Source organism: Nerophis lumbriciformis, linkage group LG22 (assembly GCF_033978685.3).
Source record: "Nerophis lumbriciformis linkage group LG22, RoL_Nlum_v2.1, whole genome shotgun sequence".
Taxonomy (NCBI): Eukaryota; Metazoa; Chordata; class Actinopteri; order Syngnathiformes; family Syngnathidae; genus Nerophis; species Nerophis lumbriciformis.
In genome coordinates, this window is record NC_084569.2 from 42,382,551 (window position 1) to 42,398,358 (window position 15,808).

Below are 15,808 nucleotides of genomic sequence, written 5' to 3' on the forward strand. Positions count from 1 at the left end.
GAGAGAGAGAGAGAGAGAGAGAGACAGGGGAGAGGGAGGGAGAGAAAGAGAGGGAGAGAGACAAGGGGGGGAGAGAGAGAGGGAGAGAGAGAGAGGGAGAGAGACAAGGGGGGAGAGAGAGAGGGAGAGAAAGAGAGGGAGAGAGACAAGGGGGGAGAGAGAGAGGGAGAGAGAGAGAGGGAGAGAGAGAGAGAGGTAGAGAGACATGGGAGAGAGAGAGAGAGAAAGAGAGAGAGGGAGACAGGGGAGAGGGAGAGAGAGAGAGAGAGAGGGGAGAGAGACAGGGGAGAGAGAGGGAGGGAGAGAGAGAGCGAGAGAGAGAGAGGTGCGGAGGTGAATGTGCACCTTCACCTGATCGATATCGATCACCTGTCTTATTGACAACACATCGGCGTGTCGATGCTAGCCGAGGGCTAAGGCAGGCTAGCATAGCAGCATGGGGCGCGCGTGATGCTAACGACACAAACAAGGAAGAGCTAACGTGGCTAACTGCTGCTAACACCCTTGCTAATGTGCGATCCAGGAGCAGCTAACTGCTAATATCCTTTCTAATGTGCGATCCAGGAGCAGCTAACTGCTAATATCCTTTCTAATGTGCGATCCAGGAGCATGCGGGCTGATACCGAGAGGTTAGTGCTTGCAATGCTAACCTGATAGCTAATGTTGTTCTTTTCACGTCACTAGGGGAAGATGTGTGTGTGTGTGTGTGTGTGTGTACACGTTCATGTCAATAATGCCTTCAGAGACAAATAACACGTGTGTGTGTGTGTGTGTGTGTGTGTGTGTGTGTGTGTGTGTGTGTGTGTGTGTGTGAGTGTGATACTTGTTAGCATTTAGCAGAGATGCGATCATTTAGCTAGCAGGCTGCTTTGTGATGTCTCAGCCAGGAGGACGTCACGTGACTCCGTCAAGTCACCTGCACACAGCACCTGGATCACCTGTCAATCAACGCTCACCACCGTGCGAGTTAGCTTAGCATTGTTGTGTTTACATTAGTCACCAGATGGACCTGCAATGTTGTCACTTGTGAATGTACTTTTATGTACAACCCCCGTTTCCATATGAGTTGGGAAATTGTGTTAGATGTAAATATAAACGGAATACAATGATTTGCAAATCCTTTTCAACCCATATTCAGTTGAATATGCTACAAAGACAACATATTTGATGTTCAAACTGATAAACTTTTTTTTTTTTGGCAAACAATCATTAACTTTAGAATTTGATGCCAGCAACACGTGACAAAGAAGTTGGGAAAGGTGGCAATAAATACCGTATTTTCCGCACCATAAGGCGCACTGGGTTATAAGCCGCGCCTTCAATGAACGGCATATTTCAAAACTTTGTCCACCAATAAGCCGCCCCGTGTTATAAGCCGCATCTAACTGCGCTAAAGGAATGTCAAAAAAACAGTCAGATAGGTCAGTCAAACTTTAATAATATATTAAAAACCAGCGTGATGTGGGCGCGCATGGAGTCGTATATCAACATGGACGGAGCTGCGTGAAAAAAGCCACCCGGCCTCTTCGCGTAAACTTAAACTTACCTTAACCACTCGCTCATCTTTTCTTCATCCATCCCTTCGAGTTAGCTTTTATGATGACGCCGGCTGGAAAGGTCTCTTTTGGCAAGGTCTTCCTTTTGAATATCACCATGGGTGGAAGTTTCTGGCCATTAGCATGGCAAGCTAGAACCACAGTGAAGGATGACTTCTCATTCCCTGTGGTGCGAATATTCACCGTACGTGCTCCCGTTGTATCCACAGTGCGGTTCACAGGAATATCAGTTGCTGTGAAATAGTAATCCGTGTGCGGATGGAGAGATTGCGTCTTTTCATGAACCGGATCCCTGACGCTTAGTAGGAGCCATTTTGTGGTCTTTACAGATGTAAACACACAAAGGAAATGAAACGTACGGTGATATCCGCGCGCTTTTTCTTCTTCTACGCGGGCGGGTGGTTGCTTACAGTAGAAGAAGAAGCGCTTCCTGTTCTATGGGGGCGGGTGCTTACCTTGGCGGTTGCTTGCGTAGAAGAAGAAGCGCTTCCTGTTCTACGGGGAAAAAAGATGGCGGCTGTTTACCGAAGTTGCGAGACCGAAACTTTATGAAAATGAATCTTAATATTAATCCATATATAAAGCGCACCGGGTTATAAGGCGCACTGTCAGCTTTTGAGAAAATTTGTGGTTTTTAGGTGCGCCTTATAGTGCGGAAAATACGGTACTGATAAAGTTGAGGAATGCTCATCAAACACGTATTTGGAACATCCCACAGGTGTGCAGGCTAATTGGGAACAGGTGGGTGCCATGATTGGGTATAAAAACAGCTTCCCAAAAAAATGCTCAGTCTTTCACAAGAAAGGATGTGGCGAGGTACACCCCTTTGTCCACAACTGCGTGAGCAAATAGTCAAACAGTTTAAGAAAAACGTTTCTCAAAGTGAAATTGCAAGAAATGTAGGGATTTCAACATCTACGCTCCATAATATCATCAAAAGGTTCAGAGAATGTGGAGAAATCACTCCACGTAAGCGGCATGGCCGGAAACCAACATTGAATGACCGTGACCTTCCATCCCTCAGACGGCACTGTATCAAAAACCGACATCAATCTCTAAAGGATATCACCACATGGGCTCAGGAACACTTTAGAAAACCACTGTCACTAAATACAGTTGGTCGCTACATCTGTAAGTGCAAGTTAAAGCTCTACTATGCAAAGCCAAAGCCATTTATCAACAACATCCAGAAACGCCGCCAGCTTCTCTGGGCCCGAGATCATCTAAGATGGACTCATGCAAAGTGGAAAAGTGTTCTGTGGTCTGACGAGTCCACATTTCAAATTGTTTTTGGAAATATTCGACATCGTGTCATCCGGACCAAAGGGGAAGCGAACCATCCAGACTGTTATCGACGCAAAGTGTAAAAGCCAGCATGTGTGATGGTATGGGGGTGCATTAGTGCCCAAGGCATGGGTAACTTACACATCTGTGAAGGCACCATTAATGCTGAAAGGTACATACAGCTTTTGGAACAACATATGCTGCCATCGAAGCGCCGTCTTTTTCATGGGACGCCCCTGCTTATTTCAGCAAGACAATGCCAAGCCACATTCAGCCCGTGTTACAACAGCGTGGCTTCGTAAAAAAAAGAGTGCGGGTACTTTCCTGGCCCCCCTGCAGTCCAGACCTGTCTCCCATCAAAAATGTGTGGCGCATTATGAAGCGTAAAATACGACAGCGGAGACCCCGGACTGTTGAACGACTGAAGCTCTACATAAAACAAGAATGGGAAAGAATTCCACTTTCAAAGCTTCAACAATTAGTTTCCTCAGTTCCCAATCGTTTATTGAGTGTTGTTAAAAGAAAAGGTGATGTAACACAGTGGTGAACATGCCCTTTCCCAACTACTTTGGCACGTGTTGCAGCCATGACATTCTAAAGTTTAATTATTATTTGCAAAAAAAAAATAAAGTTTATGAGTTTGAACATCAAATATGTTGTCTTTGTAGCATATTCAATTGAATATGGGTTGAAAATGATTTGCAAATCATTGTATTCCGTTTATATTTACATCTAACACAATTTCCCAACTCATATAGAAACGGGGTTTGTAAAATGTGTGAATGTACTTTCATGTAAAATGTGTGAAAATAATTGTATGTAAAATGTCATCATGTGTGAAAAAGACTTTCAAAAGTTTCCATGTGTGAAAAAGACTTTAAAATGCCGTCATGTGTAAAAAAAAAGACTTTTAAATGTCTTCATGTGTGAAAAAGACTTTAAAATGTCTTCATGTGTGGAAAAGACTTTTAAATGTCTTCATGTGTGAAAAAGAGTTTAAAATGTCTTTATGTGTGAAAAAGACTTTAAAATGTCTTCATGTGTGAAAAAGACTTTAAAATGTCTTCATGTGTGAAAAAGACTTTAAAAGGTTTTCATGTGTGGAAAAGACTTTAAAATGTCTTCATGTGTGAAAAAGAGTTTAAAATGTCTTTATGTGTGAAAAAGACTTTAAAATGTCTTCATGTGTGAAAAAGAGTTTAAAATGTCTTCATTTGTGAAAAAGACTTTAAAAGGTTTTCATGTGTGGAAAAGACTTTAAAATGTCTTCATGTGTGAAAAAGACTTTAAAAGATTTTCATGTGTGAAAAAGACTTTAAAATGTCTTCACGTGTGAAAAAGACTTTAAAATGTCTTCACGTGTGAAAAAGAGTTTAAAATGTCTTCATGTGTGAAAAAGACTTTAAAATGTCTTCATGTGTGAAAAAGAGTTTAAAATGTCTTCATTTGTGAAAAAGACTTTAAAAGGTTTTCATGTGTGGAAAAGACTTTAAAATGTCTTCATGTGTGAAAAAGACTTTAAAAGATTTTCATGTGTGAAAAAGACTTTAAAATGTCTTCACGTGTGAAAAAGACTTTAAAATGTCTTCACGTGTGAAAAAGAGTTTAAAATGTCTTCATGTGTGAAAAAGACTTTAAAATGTCTTCATGTGTGAAAAAGACTTTAAAATGTCTTCATGTGTGAAAAAGAGTTTAAAATGTCTTCATTTGTGAAAAAGACTTTAAAAGGTTTTCATGTGTGGAAAAGACTTTAAAATGTCTTCATGTGTGAAAAAGACTTTAAAAGATTTTCATGTGTGAAAAAGACTTTAAAATGTCTTCATGTGTGAAAAAGACTTTAAAATGTCTTCACGTGTGAAAAAGAGTTTAAAATGTCTTCATGTGTGAAAAAGACTTTAAAATGTCTTCATGTGTGAAGAAGAGTTTAAAATGTCTTCATGTGTAAAAAAAGACTTTCAAATGTTTTCATGTGTGAAACATACTTGTAAGTCTTTACGTGTAAAAAATAAATTTTCTGTAAAATGTCTTCTTGTGTAAAAAAGACTTTCAAATGTTTTCATGTGTAAAATGATGTGCGTCCCAAAGTCACCAGCCTTGGCGTCACTATAGACAGCCATTTTAAACTTGACAAACAAGTCAATGGCGTTTTAAAATCCTGTTTTTATCATCTTAGTCTTTTAGCAAAGGTAAAACCGTTTTTATCTTTTAACCTTTTTGAACAAGTGGTGCATGCTTTTATTTCAAGTGGCCTGGACTACTGCAATGCACTTTATGCTGGCATTAGCCAAAAAGCTCTCTCCCGGTTGCAGTTAGTCCAGAATGCGGAAGCAGGACTTTTAACAGGGGCCAGGAGATGCCAGCATATAACCCCAATCCTTGAGAGTTTGCACTGGCTCCCTGTTCATTGTAGAATTGATTTTAAAACCTTGCTGCTTGTTTTTAAAGCTTTACATGGACTGGCACCTCAGTATATGTCGGACCTCATCCAAACTTACAATCCTGCGCGCGCTCTGAGGTCCGAGAGCCAGCTCCAGCTCGTGGTGCCCAAGACCAGACTTAAAACCAGGGGAGACAGGGCCTTCTCTGTGGTCGGCCCTAAGCTCTGGAACACTCTGCCCCTCCATGTTCCAACTGCTCCCTCAGTGGACTGTTTTAAGTCTCGTCTTAAGACCCACTTTTATTCTCTGGCTTTTAACACTACGTGAGTTGTGTGCTCCTCTGTTGTCCTCTGTGTTTTTAACATTTTGATTTCTATTTACTGTTTTAATTGGTTTTACCCTTTAAAATCGTTTTTAATCATATTTATTTTATATTGTTTTTAATATTGTTGTGCAGCACTTTGGAAACATTTTGTTGTTTAAATGTGCTATATAAATAAAGTGGATTGGATTGGATTGGATAAAAAAGACTTTTAAATGTCTTCATGTGTGAAAAATATTTTTACATGTTTTCGTTTGTGAAAAATACTTTCAAATGTTTTCATGTGTAAAAAAGGCTTTCAAATGTTTTCATGTGTGAAAAAGACTTTCAAATGTTTTCATGTGTGAAACATAATTTTAAGTCTTCATGTGTGAAAAATACTTTTTCTGTAAAATGGATGGATGGATGTCTTCATGTGTAAAAAAGACTTTCAAATGTTTTCATGTGTGAAAAAGACTTTAAAATGTCTTCATGTGTGAAAAATACTTTTTGTGTAAAATGGATGGATGGATGTCTTCATGTGTAAAAAAGACTTTCAAATGTTTTCATGTGTGAAACATAATTTTAAGTCTTCATGTGTGAAAAATACTTTTCTGTAAAATGGATAGATGGATGTCTTCATGTGTAAAAAAGACTTTCAAATGTTTTCATGTGTGAAAAAGACTTTCAAATGTTTTCATGTGTGAAAAAGACTTTAAAATGTCTTCATGTGTGAAAAATACTTTTTGTGTAAAATGGATGGATGGATGGATGTCTTCATGTGTGAAAAAGACTTTCAAATGTTTTCATGTGTGAAAAAGACTTTCAAATGTCTTCATGTGTGAAAAATACTTTTTGTGTAAAATGGATGGATGGATGTCTTCATGTGTGAAAAAGACTTTCAAATGTTTTCATGTGTGAAAAAGACTTTCAAATGTTTTCATGTGTGAAACATAATTTTAAGTCTTCATGTGTGAAAAATACTTTTTCTGTAAAATGGATGGATGAATGTCTTCATGTGTGAAAAAGACTTTAAAATGTCTTCATGTGTGAAAAATACTTTTTGTGTAAAATGGATGGATGGATGGATGTCTTCATGTGTAAAAAAAGACTTTCAAATGTTTTCATGTGTGAAACATAATTTTAAGTCTTCATGTGTGAAAAATACTTTTCTGTAAAATGGATGGATGGATGTCTTCATGTGTAAAAAAGACTTTGAAATGTTTTCATGTGTGAAAAAGACTTTAAAATGTCTTCATGTGTGAAAAATACTTTTTGTGTAAAATGGATGGATGGATGGATGTCTTCATGTGTGAAAAAGACTTTCAAATGTTTTCATGTGTGAAACATAATTTTAAGTCTTCATGTGTGAAAAATACTTTTTCTGTAAAATGGATGGATGGATGTCTTCATGTGTGAAAAAGACTTTCAAATGTTTTCATGTGTGAAAAAGACTTTCAAATGTTTTCATGTGTGAAACATAATTTTAAGTCTTCATGTGTGAAAAATACTTTTCTGTAAAATGGATGGATGGATGTCTTCATGTGTAAAAAAGACTTTCAAATGTTTTCATGTGTGAAAAAGACTTTAAAATGTCTTCATGTGTGAAAAATACTTTTTGTGTAAAATGGATGGATGGATGGATGGATGGATGGATGGATGTCTTCATGTGTAAAAAAGACTTTCAAATGTTTTCATGTGTGAAAAAGACTTTCAAATGTTTTCATGTGTGAAAAAGTCTTTAAAATGTTTTCATGTGTGAAACATAATTTTAAGTCTTCATGTGTGAAAAATACTTTCTGTAAAATGGATAGATGGATGTCTTCATGTGTAAAAAAGACTTTCAAATGTTTTCATGTGTGAAAAAGACTTTCAAATGTCTTCATGTGTAAAAAAAATACTTAAAATGTTTTCATGTGTCAAAAAGACTTTGAAATATTTTTGTTTGTGAAAAAGACTTTAAAATGTCTTCGCGTGTGAAAAAGACTTTTAAGTCTTCATGTGTAAAATGTCTTTATGCGACGCTTGTGTGATCAAATGTGTCCATGTCTCTGCCAGTTGAGCGGCCGGGGGATGTCGGGCAGTAAGGCGCTTGGAGGCGGGGCTAGGCGCAGGAGGACACGGTGCCGGCGCTGTCAGGCGTGCACGAGGAGCGAGTGTGGCGAGTGTCACTTCTGCAAGGACATGAAGAAGTTCGGAGGACCAGGACGCATGAAGCAGTCCTGCCTGCTGAGACAGTGCACGGCGGTGAGGTCACGCACACACTCTTCTGTTCCCATGGCAACACACACACACCATGTCTGCGTTCACCGATCGGCGTCCGAGCCTAACCCTGACCTCTGCCCTCTCACCCCAGCCCGTGTTGCCGCACACAGCCGTGTGCTTGGCGTGCGGCGAGGCGGGAAAGGAGGACACGGTGGAGTCGGAGGAGGACAAGTTCAGCTTGTGTCTGATGGAATGTACCATCTGTAACGAGATCATCCACCCCAGATGCCTTCAGGTCAGCGCTCACTTCCTGTTTGCTAGCCCCGCCCCCCGAGGAGTGCTTGACGTGTAAGTGTTGTGTGGCAGATGGGCAAAGCTGAAGGCGTCATCAACGAGGAGATCCCCAACTGCTGGGAGTGTCCCAAGTGCCACAAGGAGGGGAAGACCAGCAAGGTGACCAGCACCGCCTCCCTCGCTGGGCAAAACCCTCACACGCTCTGTTCACTGCAGGACCAGGCGGACATCTTGGGCAAGCGCAGGATGGACAACGGCGAGGTGGGCCGCTGGAAGCTGACGGACGACCCGCCCCCCAAGAAGAAAGCCCCGCCCTCCCTGGAGGAGGTGGGCAGGTCGGAGGGGGGGCACAAGAGGAAGCGGGAAAAAGACGTGCCCGTGGACAGCGGGCCCAAGAAAAAGGTATGTCGCCATGTTGTTGCACTTCCTGTCTCGCTGCTTCACAATAAAAGCCCTGTGGATTTCTTTCCAGATGAAAAGTGCACACGAAAAACGTCTGAAAAAGGTAACGACTTGTTCTAGTCCTGTGTTTGTATCTGTCTGATCTTCTGTGTCTGTATCTGTATCTGTATCTATCTGTGTTTGTATCTGTCTGATCTTCTGTGTCTGTATCTGTATCTGTATCTATCTGTGTCTGTATCTGTATCTGTATCTGTCTGTATCTATCTGTATCTGTGTCTGTGTCTGTCTGTATCTATGTCTGTATCTGTGTCTGTGTCTGTATCTGTATCTTTCTGTATCTGTGTCTGTATCTATCTGCATCTGTGTCTGTATCTGTCTGTATCTATCTGTATCTGTATCTGTGTCTGTGTCTGTATCTGTCTGTATCTATCTGTATCTATCTGTATCTATCTGTATCTGTGTCTGTGTCTGTGTCTGTGTCTGTATCTCTATCTGCATCTGTATCTGAGTCTGGTCCTGTGTTTGTGTTTGTATCTGTATCTGAGTCTGGTCCTGTGTTTGTATCTGTATCTGAGTCTGGTCCTGTGTTTGTATCTGTATCTGAGTCTGGTCCTGTGTTTGTATCTGTATCTGTATCTGAGTCTGGTCCTGTGTCTGTGTCTGTGTCTGTGTCTGTATCTGTATCTGTATTTGTATCTCTGTCTGGTCCTGTGTCTGGTTCTGTGTCTGTATCTGTGTCTGCATCTGTGTCTGAGTCTGGTCCTGTGTCTGTGTCTGTGTCTGTGTCTGTGTCTGTGTCTGGTCCTGTGTCTGTGTCTGTGTCTGTGTCTGCGTCTGCATCTGTATCTGAGTCTGGTCCTGTGTTTGTATCTGTATCTGTATCTGTATCTGAGTCTGGTCCTGTGTCTGTGTCTGTGTCTGTATCTGTATCTGTATCTGTATCTGTATTTGTATCTCTGTCTGGTCCTGTGTCTGGTCCTGTGACTGCATCTGTGTCTGGTCCTGTGTCTGTGTCTGTGTCTGTGTCTGTGTCTGTGTCTGCGTCTGCGTCTGCGTCTGCATCTGTATCTGAGTCTGGTCCTGTGTTTGTATCTGTATCTGAGTCTGGTCCTGTGTTTGTATCTGTATCTGTATCTGAGTCTGGTCCTGTGTCTGTGTCTGTGTCTGTGTCTGTGTCTGTATCTGTGTCTGTATTTGTATCTCTGTCTGGTCCTGTGTCTGGTCCTGTGTCTGTGTCTGTGTCTGTGTCTGTGTCTGTGTCTGTGTCTGTGTCTGTGTCTGTGTCTGTGTTTGTGTCTGTGTCTGTGTCTGTGTCTGTGTCTGTGTCTGTGTCTGTGTCTGGTCCTGTATCTGTATCTATATCTGCATCTGTATCTGAGTCTGGTCCTGTATCTGTTTCTGGTCCTGTGTCTGTTTCTGTGTCTGGTACTGGTCCTGTTCTTGAGTGTGTGTCTGGTCCGGTTTCTGGTCCCGGTCCTGTGTCTGTATCTGGTCCTGCATCTGATCCTGTATCTGTGTCTTGGTCTGGTCCTGTGTCTGATCCTGTTTTCATGTCTGGTCTTGTTTTTGGTTTTGTGTCTCGTCCTGCGTCTGTATCTGGTCCTGTTTCTGTTCCTGGTTCAGTTTCTGTGTCTGGTCCTGTCTTTGTATTTGGTCCTTGTACTGTATCTGTGTCCGTGACTGGTTCTGGTTCTGGTTCTCTCATGTACGCTCATTACTGCCGTCTCTCCTGCTTTTTTGGCAGAAACCCAAACAGGAAGTCGAGGAGTCAAACGGCCCCGCTTCTTCAGCCGGAGGACCGGCTCTAGGCCCCACCTCCTCCTCGTCTCTGACCGCAGACGGTGGGGTAGGGCCAGGGGGGGTGTCGGGCGCAGATCAGCGCTCTCATCACAGAGAAAAACTGGAACGCTTCAGGAGGATGTGTCTGCTGGAACGCCGGCCTTCCTCCTCCTCCTCGTCCTCATCCAGCTCTGAGTCCGACTCCGAGTCCGACTCCGAGGACTCCCTGCAGGAGGAGCATGGCGGAGGCGGCTCCTCGCCCTGCTCGCCGTCTCTGCCTCCTCCCGTCACCTACGGCATCAGCAGCGGGAGTCGGGCGGACAAGAGCCGTCGTCTGGCCGAACTGGGCTTCAGCGCCAGCGAGGACTCGGAGGGCGAGGAGGCGGGAGACAAGGCTCGGCGGCGAGCAGACTCCTCCGTCCTGCCGAGGGGAAGGAAAGGAGCCGACGAGGATGACAGGACCAGGAAAAACCTTGCCTCGCTCCTGCCGCCCTCTCCTCTCTCCTCCAATCAGATGGCTCCGTCCTCCCAACATGGCGGCCTGACAGCCAAGCAGCGCAGCAACGGACAGGATGCACGCAACGGCCGGACACGAGGAGGCGTGGCGGGCGAGAAGGAGAACGCCAGCAGTCTTTCCATCAATCACAGACACAGCGGGGGTGGAGGTGGCGGGACTAAGAGTAACAAGAGTCGTAGCAACATGAAGAACCAGACCACCGCCGGCTCCAGAAACTTCTCCACCTCCATCCCCGCCTCCAACGGGGAGGGAGGGGGAGGCGGCTTGCTGATGTCAGCCATGGCTGCGTCCCCCTGCTCCCGGTCGTCCCGCCTGGCTCCACGCTCTCACGTAATGAAGCGCAGCCCGCCAGCCGTGCCGTCGCCGCCACGCCCCGTCCAAATGGAGAGACACTTGGTGAGGCCGCCTCCCACCTGCCCCGAGCCCAGCTGCCTGCCGCTGGACTCTGGCTCCTCCCATATCATGACGCGTGACGTGTGGCTGCGGGTGTTCACGTACCTCAGTCAGCCGGAGCTGTGCGTGTGCATGAGGGTGTGTCGCACGTGGAGCCGCTGGTGAGTCATCCGCCCTCCCGTCCGTCAGCAGACTAACCGTTACCTGTGTGTGTGTGTGTGTGTGTGTGCTGTGTTACCATGGCGACGGCAGGTGTTGTGACAAAAGGCTATGGCGCCAGATCGACGTGAGCAGACAGCGCTCCATCACGCCGCCCATGCTCAGTGGAATCATCCGCAGACAACCGGTCTCACTCAACCTGGGATTCACCAACATCTCCAAGAAGCAGCTCATGTGGCTCATCAGCCGCCTGCCAGGTAAGGCTGCAGCTAACGATTATTTTTCTATCAATTAATCTATAGATTATTTTTTCGATTAATCGGTTAATCTATAGATTATTTTTTTCGATTAATCTATAGATTATTTTTCCTTTTACCGATTATTTTTTTTATTTAAAATGAAGATGAAAAAATAAATGTTGGCCAGTTTTTTCAAAAGGCATGACTTTTATATCCAAAAAAAAAAGTATGGCCACTCAGTCAACATTGACAACAACATGACAAAATATTCTGTAACAATGTAAACATTTAAAACTTTTAACATTTAACAAAATTAAAAGTAGCTTATTTGCTTTTTAATGTGCAAATATAAAAGTAAACATCCAGTGCAAATCTTAATATTCTGCAATAGTATAAGCATTTCTAAAGTAAAAGTATTGCTTATTTTGCTTTAAAATGTGCAAAAATAAAGATAAACATCCAATACAAAAAAGTGCAAAACGAAATATTCTGTAACAACAGTGTAAACATTTCAACAAAAGTAAAAGTATTGCTTATTTTGCTTAGTAACACAACAATGATAGTATGATTAAAGTGAAAGTTAATTGTTGGTTTGTACATAGTATATGTAACTGTTAATGTTGTAAAAGGTATTTGCACAACTAATTAACGTTAGCGTTAAAGAGGAGCGCGTCTTTGTAAACACTGAACAGGCATGCCAAACGCGCCTCTCAGAGCGAAACAGTGTTTTAGTTTATGAATTTACAACGCAGATACAAATGACACATTCATGATTTTGTGTAATGATGACAATGTATACTCACGCGGACGATTGACTAGTTGATGGTGATGGCAAGAACGCTGTCGGGTGTTTTCTTTTCAAATGTTCCTTCATAGCCGTTGTGCTGCTATGATAGGCCATTTCCGCTCGACACAGTGTGCATACAACAACTGTCAAGTGTTTTGCTTTTTTCGCTGTGCTTATCCTACACTTGAAGGGATGTACCAATGCTGAATGTGGCTTCTGGATTTCACTCAAAAGACCAGACCGTAGTTACTTTTTCCTTTTATTTTCCTTTAGTTTGCAACAGTTTTTCCAACCAAGAAACAGCTTCTTTTTTCTTCTTTAGTCTTTTTAGCAGTCTTTAGCAGTGTTAATAGACTTTAGTTTCTTTAGCTGTCATTAGCTGTCTTTAGTAGCCTTTAGTAGCCTTTAGCTTCTTTAGTAGGTGAAAAACCTTTAAGGACAAAACACCACAAGATTAACATGCTGTAAAAAATCAATCAATTATCAATCCCATAATTTACAACTATTAATTAGCTATCAAACTCTTAACCATTAAACAAGTGCAAGAAAATGGACACATCTTTTCCCTTTAAGTTAAAACAGATTTTAAATAAATTTTCTCAACATAAATGCACCAAGATACATATAAAATACATTTAACACCAGAAACACAATAGATAAATGCAACAGAAAACCAAATATGCAAATACATAAATACCTAACCAATTAACCACCTATTTAGATACATATTTAAAATCCATATTCAATATAAATATATTATTAATTTAGCAGTGAAACACTCAATCTTAAATGCTGTCTACTGGTAGAAAGATGCCCCTTTTTCTACGCCCTCACCAACACAGTTAAATCCAACACTTTAAATTGAGCGACTTCACCCTCCTGATGAAGCAAACTGCTCCAACATTTATCAAACTAAGCAAAGAATATCAACACTAAACAACAGTTACATAACACACTGTGTGTATTTAGCCTCCAGACTAAGCACGCTACATGCACACAACCCCCCCTCCCATCTCACCAGCGCAACAGGTGCGCCACACCCACGAAGAGAAATATTAAATCTTACATACTTTTGGCACAACTCTGGGTTATCTGTAATGAACTAAACCTTTTTCCACTCTGCGCTGGCGTCTTTTGTACTCCTTGATTTGACACAGCGGTCTAATTACCGGGCTCGCGCACCAGCAGATGAGACAGGAGCGCGCCGCGTTATACCTGCGCGCGAACGTAAACTGATCGGCTCTGATTTTATAAGCCGACTGGCCGAAATAATGCCGAATTATATACATTTGTTTATTGAAATACTCCCACACTTTTGACGACTTTTGGCGTGCTTTTTTTCCCTCGCTCGCACCGCTCGCAACATCTGCTTTGCGCTCCGCCATGACGGCAGTGTGACGTAAATATGCGACGCGTCGAAGCATAAAAACGACGTCGACGTATTTACGTAACCGATGACGTCGACTACGTCGACGCGTCGTTTCAGCCTTACTGCCAGGTCACTTCCTGCCTGTCTGTGTGTGTGTACCTGCGTGCGCTCACTGACGTGCGTGCGCTACAGGTCTGCTGGAGCTCAACGTGGCGGGATGCGCGTGGTCGGTGGTGTCTGCGCTGTGTCAGAGCACCTGTCCGTGTCTCAGGTTGTTGGACTTAAGTCGCGTGGAGGACCTGAAGGACTCTCACCTGAAGGAGCTGCTGGCCCCGCCCCCTGACACCAGAACAGGTGAGCGGCGCCCCCGCCAGGTCGCGTCTCCTCTTGACCCCCTGTGATTGGTCCCCCAGCGCACAGCGAGACGCGAGCGGGGTGCTTCCACAACGTGACGGAGCTGAGATTGTCCGGCCTGGACCTGACGGACGCCTCGTCCCGCCTGCTGGTCCGCTACGTCCCCCGCCTGGCCAGGTTGGACCTGAGCCACTGCGCCAACCTGTCGGATGAGACCGTGCAGACCCTGACCTCCCCCGCCTCGCCGCTCAGAGAGACGCTGACACACGTCAGCCTGGCGGGTAAGTTCCAGCGGCGACGGGTTGGAGCAGAGCATCCCATAATGCCGTCTACTTCCACGCCAGGGTGCACCAAGGTGACGGGGCAGAGCGCTACTCTGCTCCAGCAGTGCCCCTCCATCCAGACGGTGGACCTGCGCTCCTGCTCGCTCCTCCCCTCCGAGGCGGAACTGCTGCTGTGCTTACCCCTTCGGCCGTCCTCTTCCTCAGCCGCCGTGCTCGCTGCTTCCACTTCCTGTCCCCCTGAGGACAGGATGCTGCTAAAGAACAGCTAAACGGCGTCATTGGACATGAGCTTCTGATACTCCAGGTGGGGAGGAAGAAGAGGAAGAATCCTATCCCTCGGTGTGTACATACTTGTTGTGTGTACAAAAGTGTGCACGTGTGTAAATACCTGTCCTTTATTTACTGTAAATGATGTCGCACCCCGACATTCCCTCCGCTCACGCAGCCAATCATCACGCCTGCTCGCCGGCCTCGGAGCAACAGGAAGTGCTCTCTGTCTTCTTCCACAATGCTAGGCTAGCTAGCTTAGCTGTGTTGAGTCTGCATGTTGGCAACCCCAAGCTAAGCTAGGCTAACCAGCCGCCGGGCGTGTGCACGCGTGCTTGTCCTCCGGGCCACAAACACCATCCACGGTTTTTGTTGTACGTCTCTTTGTCAAAAGCCATTAATCATCTTTCTCAGGTGCAAGGTTGTTTTCGCCTTCCCTGAAAACGTCTCCTTCATTTCAACGTTGTATTCTGGCAGCTAGGCTAGCAGCTAGCTAACATGTTAGCTTCAGAGCTACACTACAAATGAATAAGCACGCTTTGCTAGCTTGTTAACATGTCAACAAACTGAGGTCATTAGCGAGCTTCCGCTCTACAAACGGTTTGATGGAAAGGCGAAAGGAACAAAAGCTCTGGTGGCAGCTTCCGAAAAGTTTGAATAAGCTTCTTTTTTTTTTTTATTGTTTACTGAAGTCTTTGACTGTTGGTCGGACAAAACTGTGACAAAATGTCTTATTTGAATCCCACTGTGCTAGCAGTTGTTCCTGTTAGCAGTGTTGTGCCATAAAGATGTGTTCATGTTGCTTGTCTTGGTGCTGATTGGACAAGCTCCTCAAAGCTCTTATCCAATCACACCAGCCGAATATTCTTTGTTATTATTATTCTTTTTGTCTTGATGGATGTTTTCTACAAATGCACTGGATCATCATGACCTTCATCCTTGTTTGCCAAAACGTGTTTTTTCTTGTAAAAAAAAAAAGGCATTTTCTCTTTTGTTTTTTTATACTTTACTTGAGTGTCTGGAAATTAGGGGAAGAAGAAGAAGAAGAAAAAGAGCAACTCAAGGCAGCTACGTATGGGTTGACTACTGTAAAAATGACTAATAAAGAAGCAATGAGTTGTTGTTTTTTTACCTTTGCTTTTTTGACTTCCGGGGTGTTCATGCACACGCACATATTAGTTATTATTTTTATCATCACAATAAAGCTGAACCACATTTATGTTTAATAAGGATGTTCCAT

General features: G+C 43.6%; 1 protein-coding gene across 1 annotated transcript; it reads left to right on the plus strand.

The window, feature by feature from the left end:
* Positions 1-288: 288 nt before the first annotated feature.
* On the plus strand, positions 289-15,697 carry LOC133615368 (F-box/LRR-repeat protein 19). The gene is made up of 12 exons (XM_072915727.1): positions 289-507; positions 549-629; positions 7,578-7,766; positions 7,876-8,019; positions 8,091-8,177; positions 8,235-8,420; positions 8,491-8,523; positions 10,165-11,270; positions 11,362-11,525; positions 13,856-14,017; positions 14,077-14,298; positions 14,362-15,697. The coding sequence occupies exons 3-12, from the start codon at positions 7,593-7,595 to the stop codon at positions 14,568-14,570; spliced, it is 2,487 nt and encodes an 828-aa protein (XP_072771828.1). The 5' UTR covers positions 289-507; positions 549-629; positions 7,578-7,592; the 3' UTR covers positions 14,571-15,697.
* The last annotated feature ends 111 nt before the right edge of the window (positions 15,698-15,808 follow it).

What these genes read in the sequence shown, in the direction of transcription:
- LOC133615368 (XM_072915727.1), top strand. Translation starts at nt 7,593, where the DNA reads ATGTCGGGCAGTAAGGCGCTTGGAGGCGGGGCTAGGCGCAGGAGGACA. An exon ending in TGCTGAGACAGTGCACGGCG is followed by an intron (nt 7,767 to 7,875) that starts GTGAGGTCACGC and finishes CTCTCACCCCAG; the next exon opens with CCCGTGTTGCCGCACACAGC. An exon ending in GCCCCCTGACACCAGAACAG is followed by an intron (nt 14,018 to 14,076) that starts GTGAGCGGCGCC and finishes TTGGTCCCCCAG; the next exon opens with CGCACAGCGAGACGCGAGCG.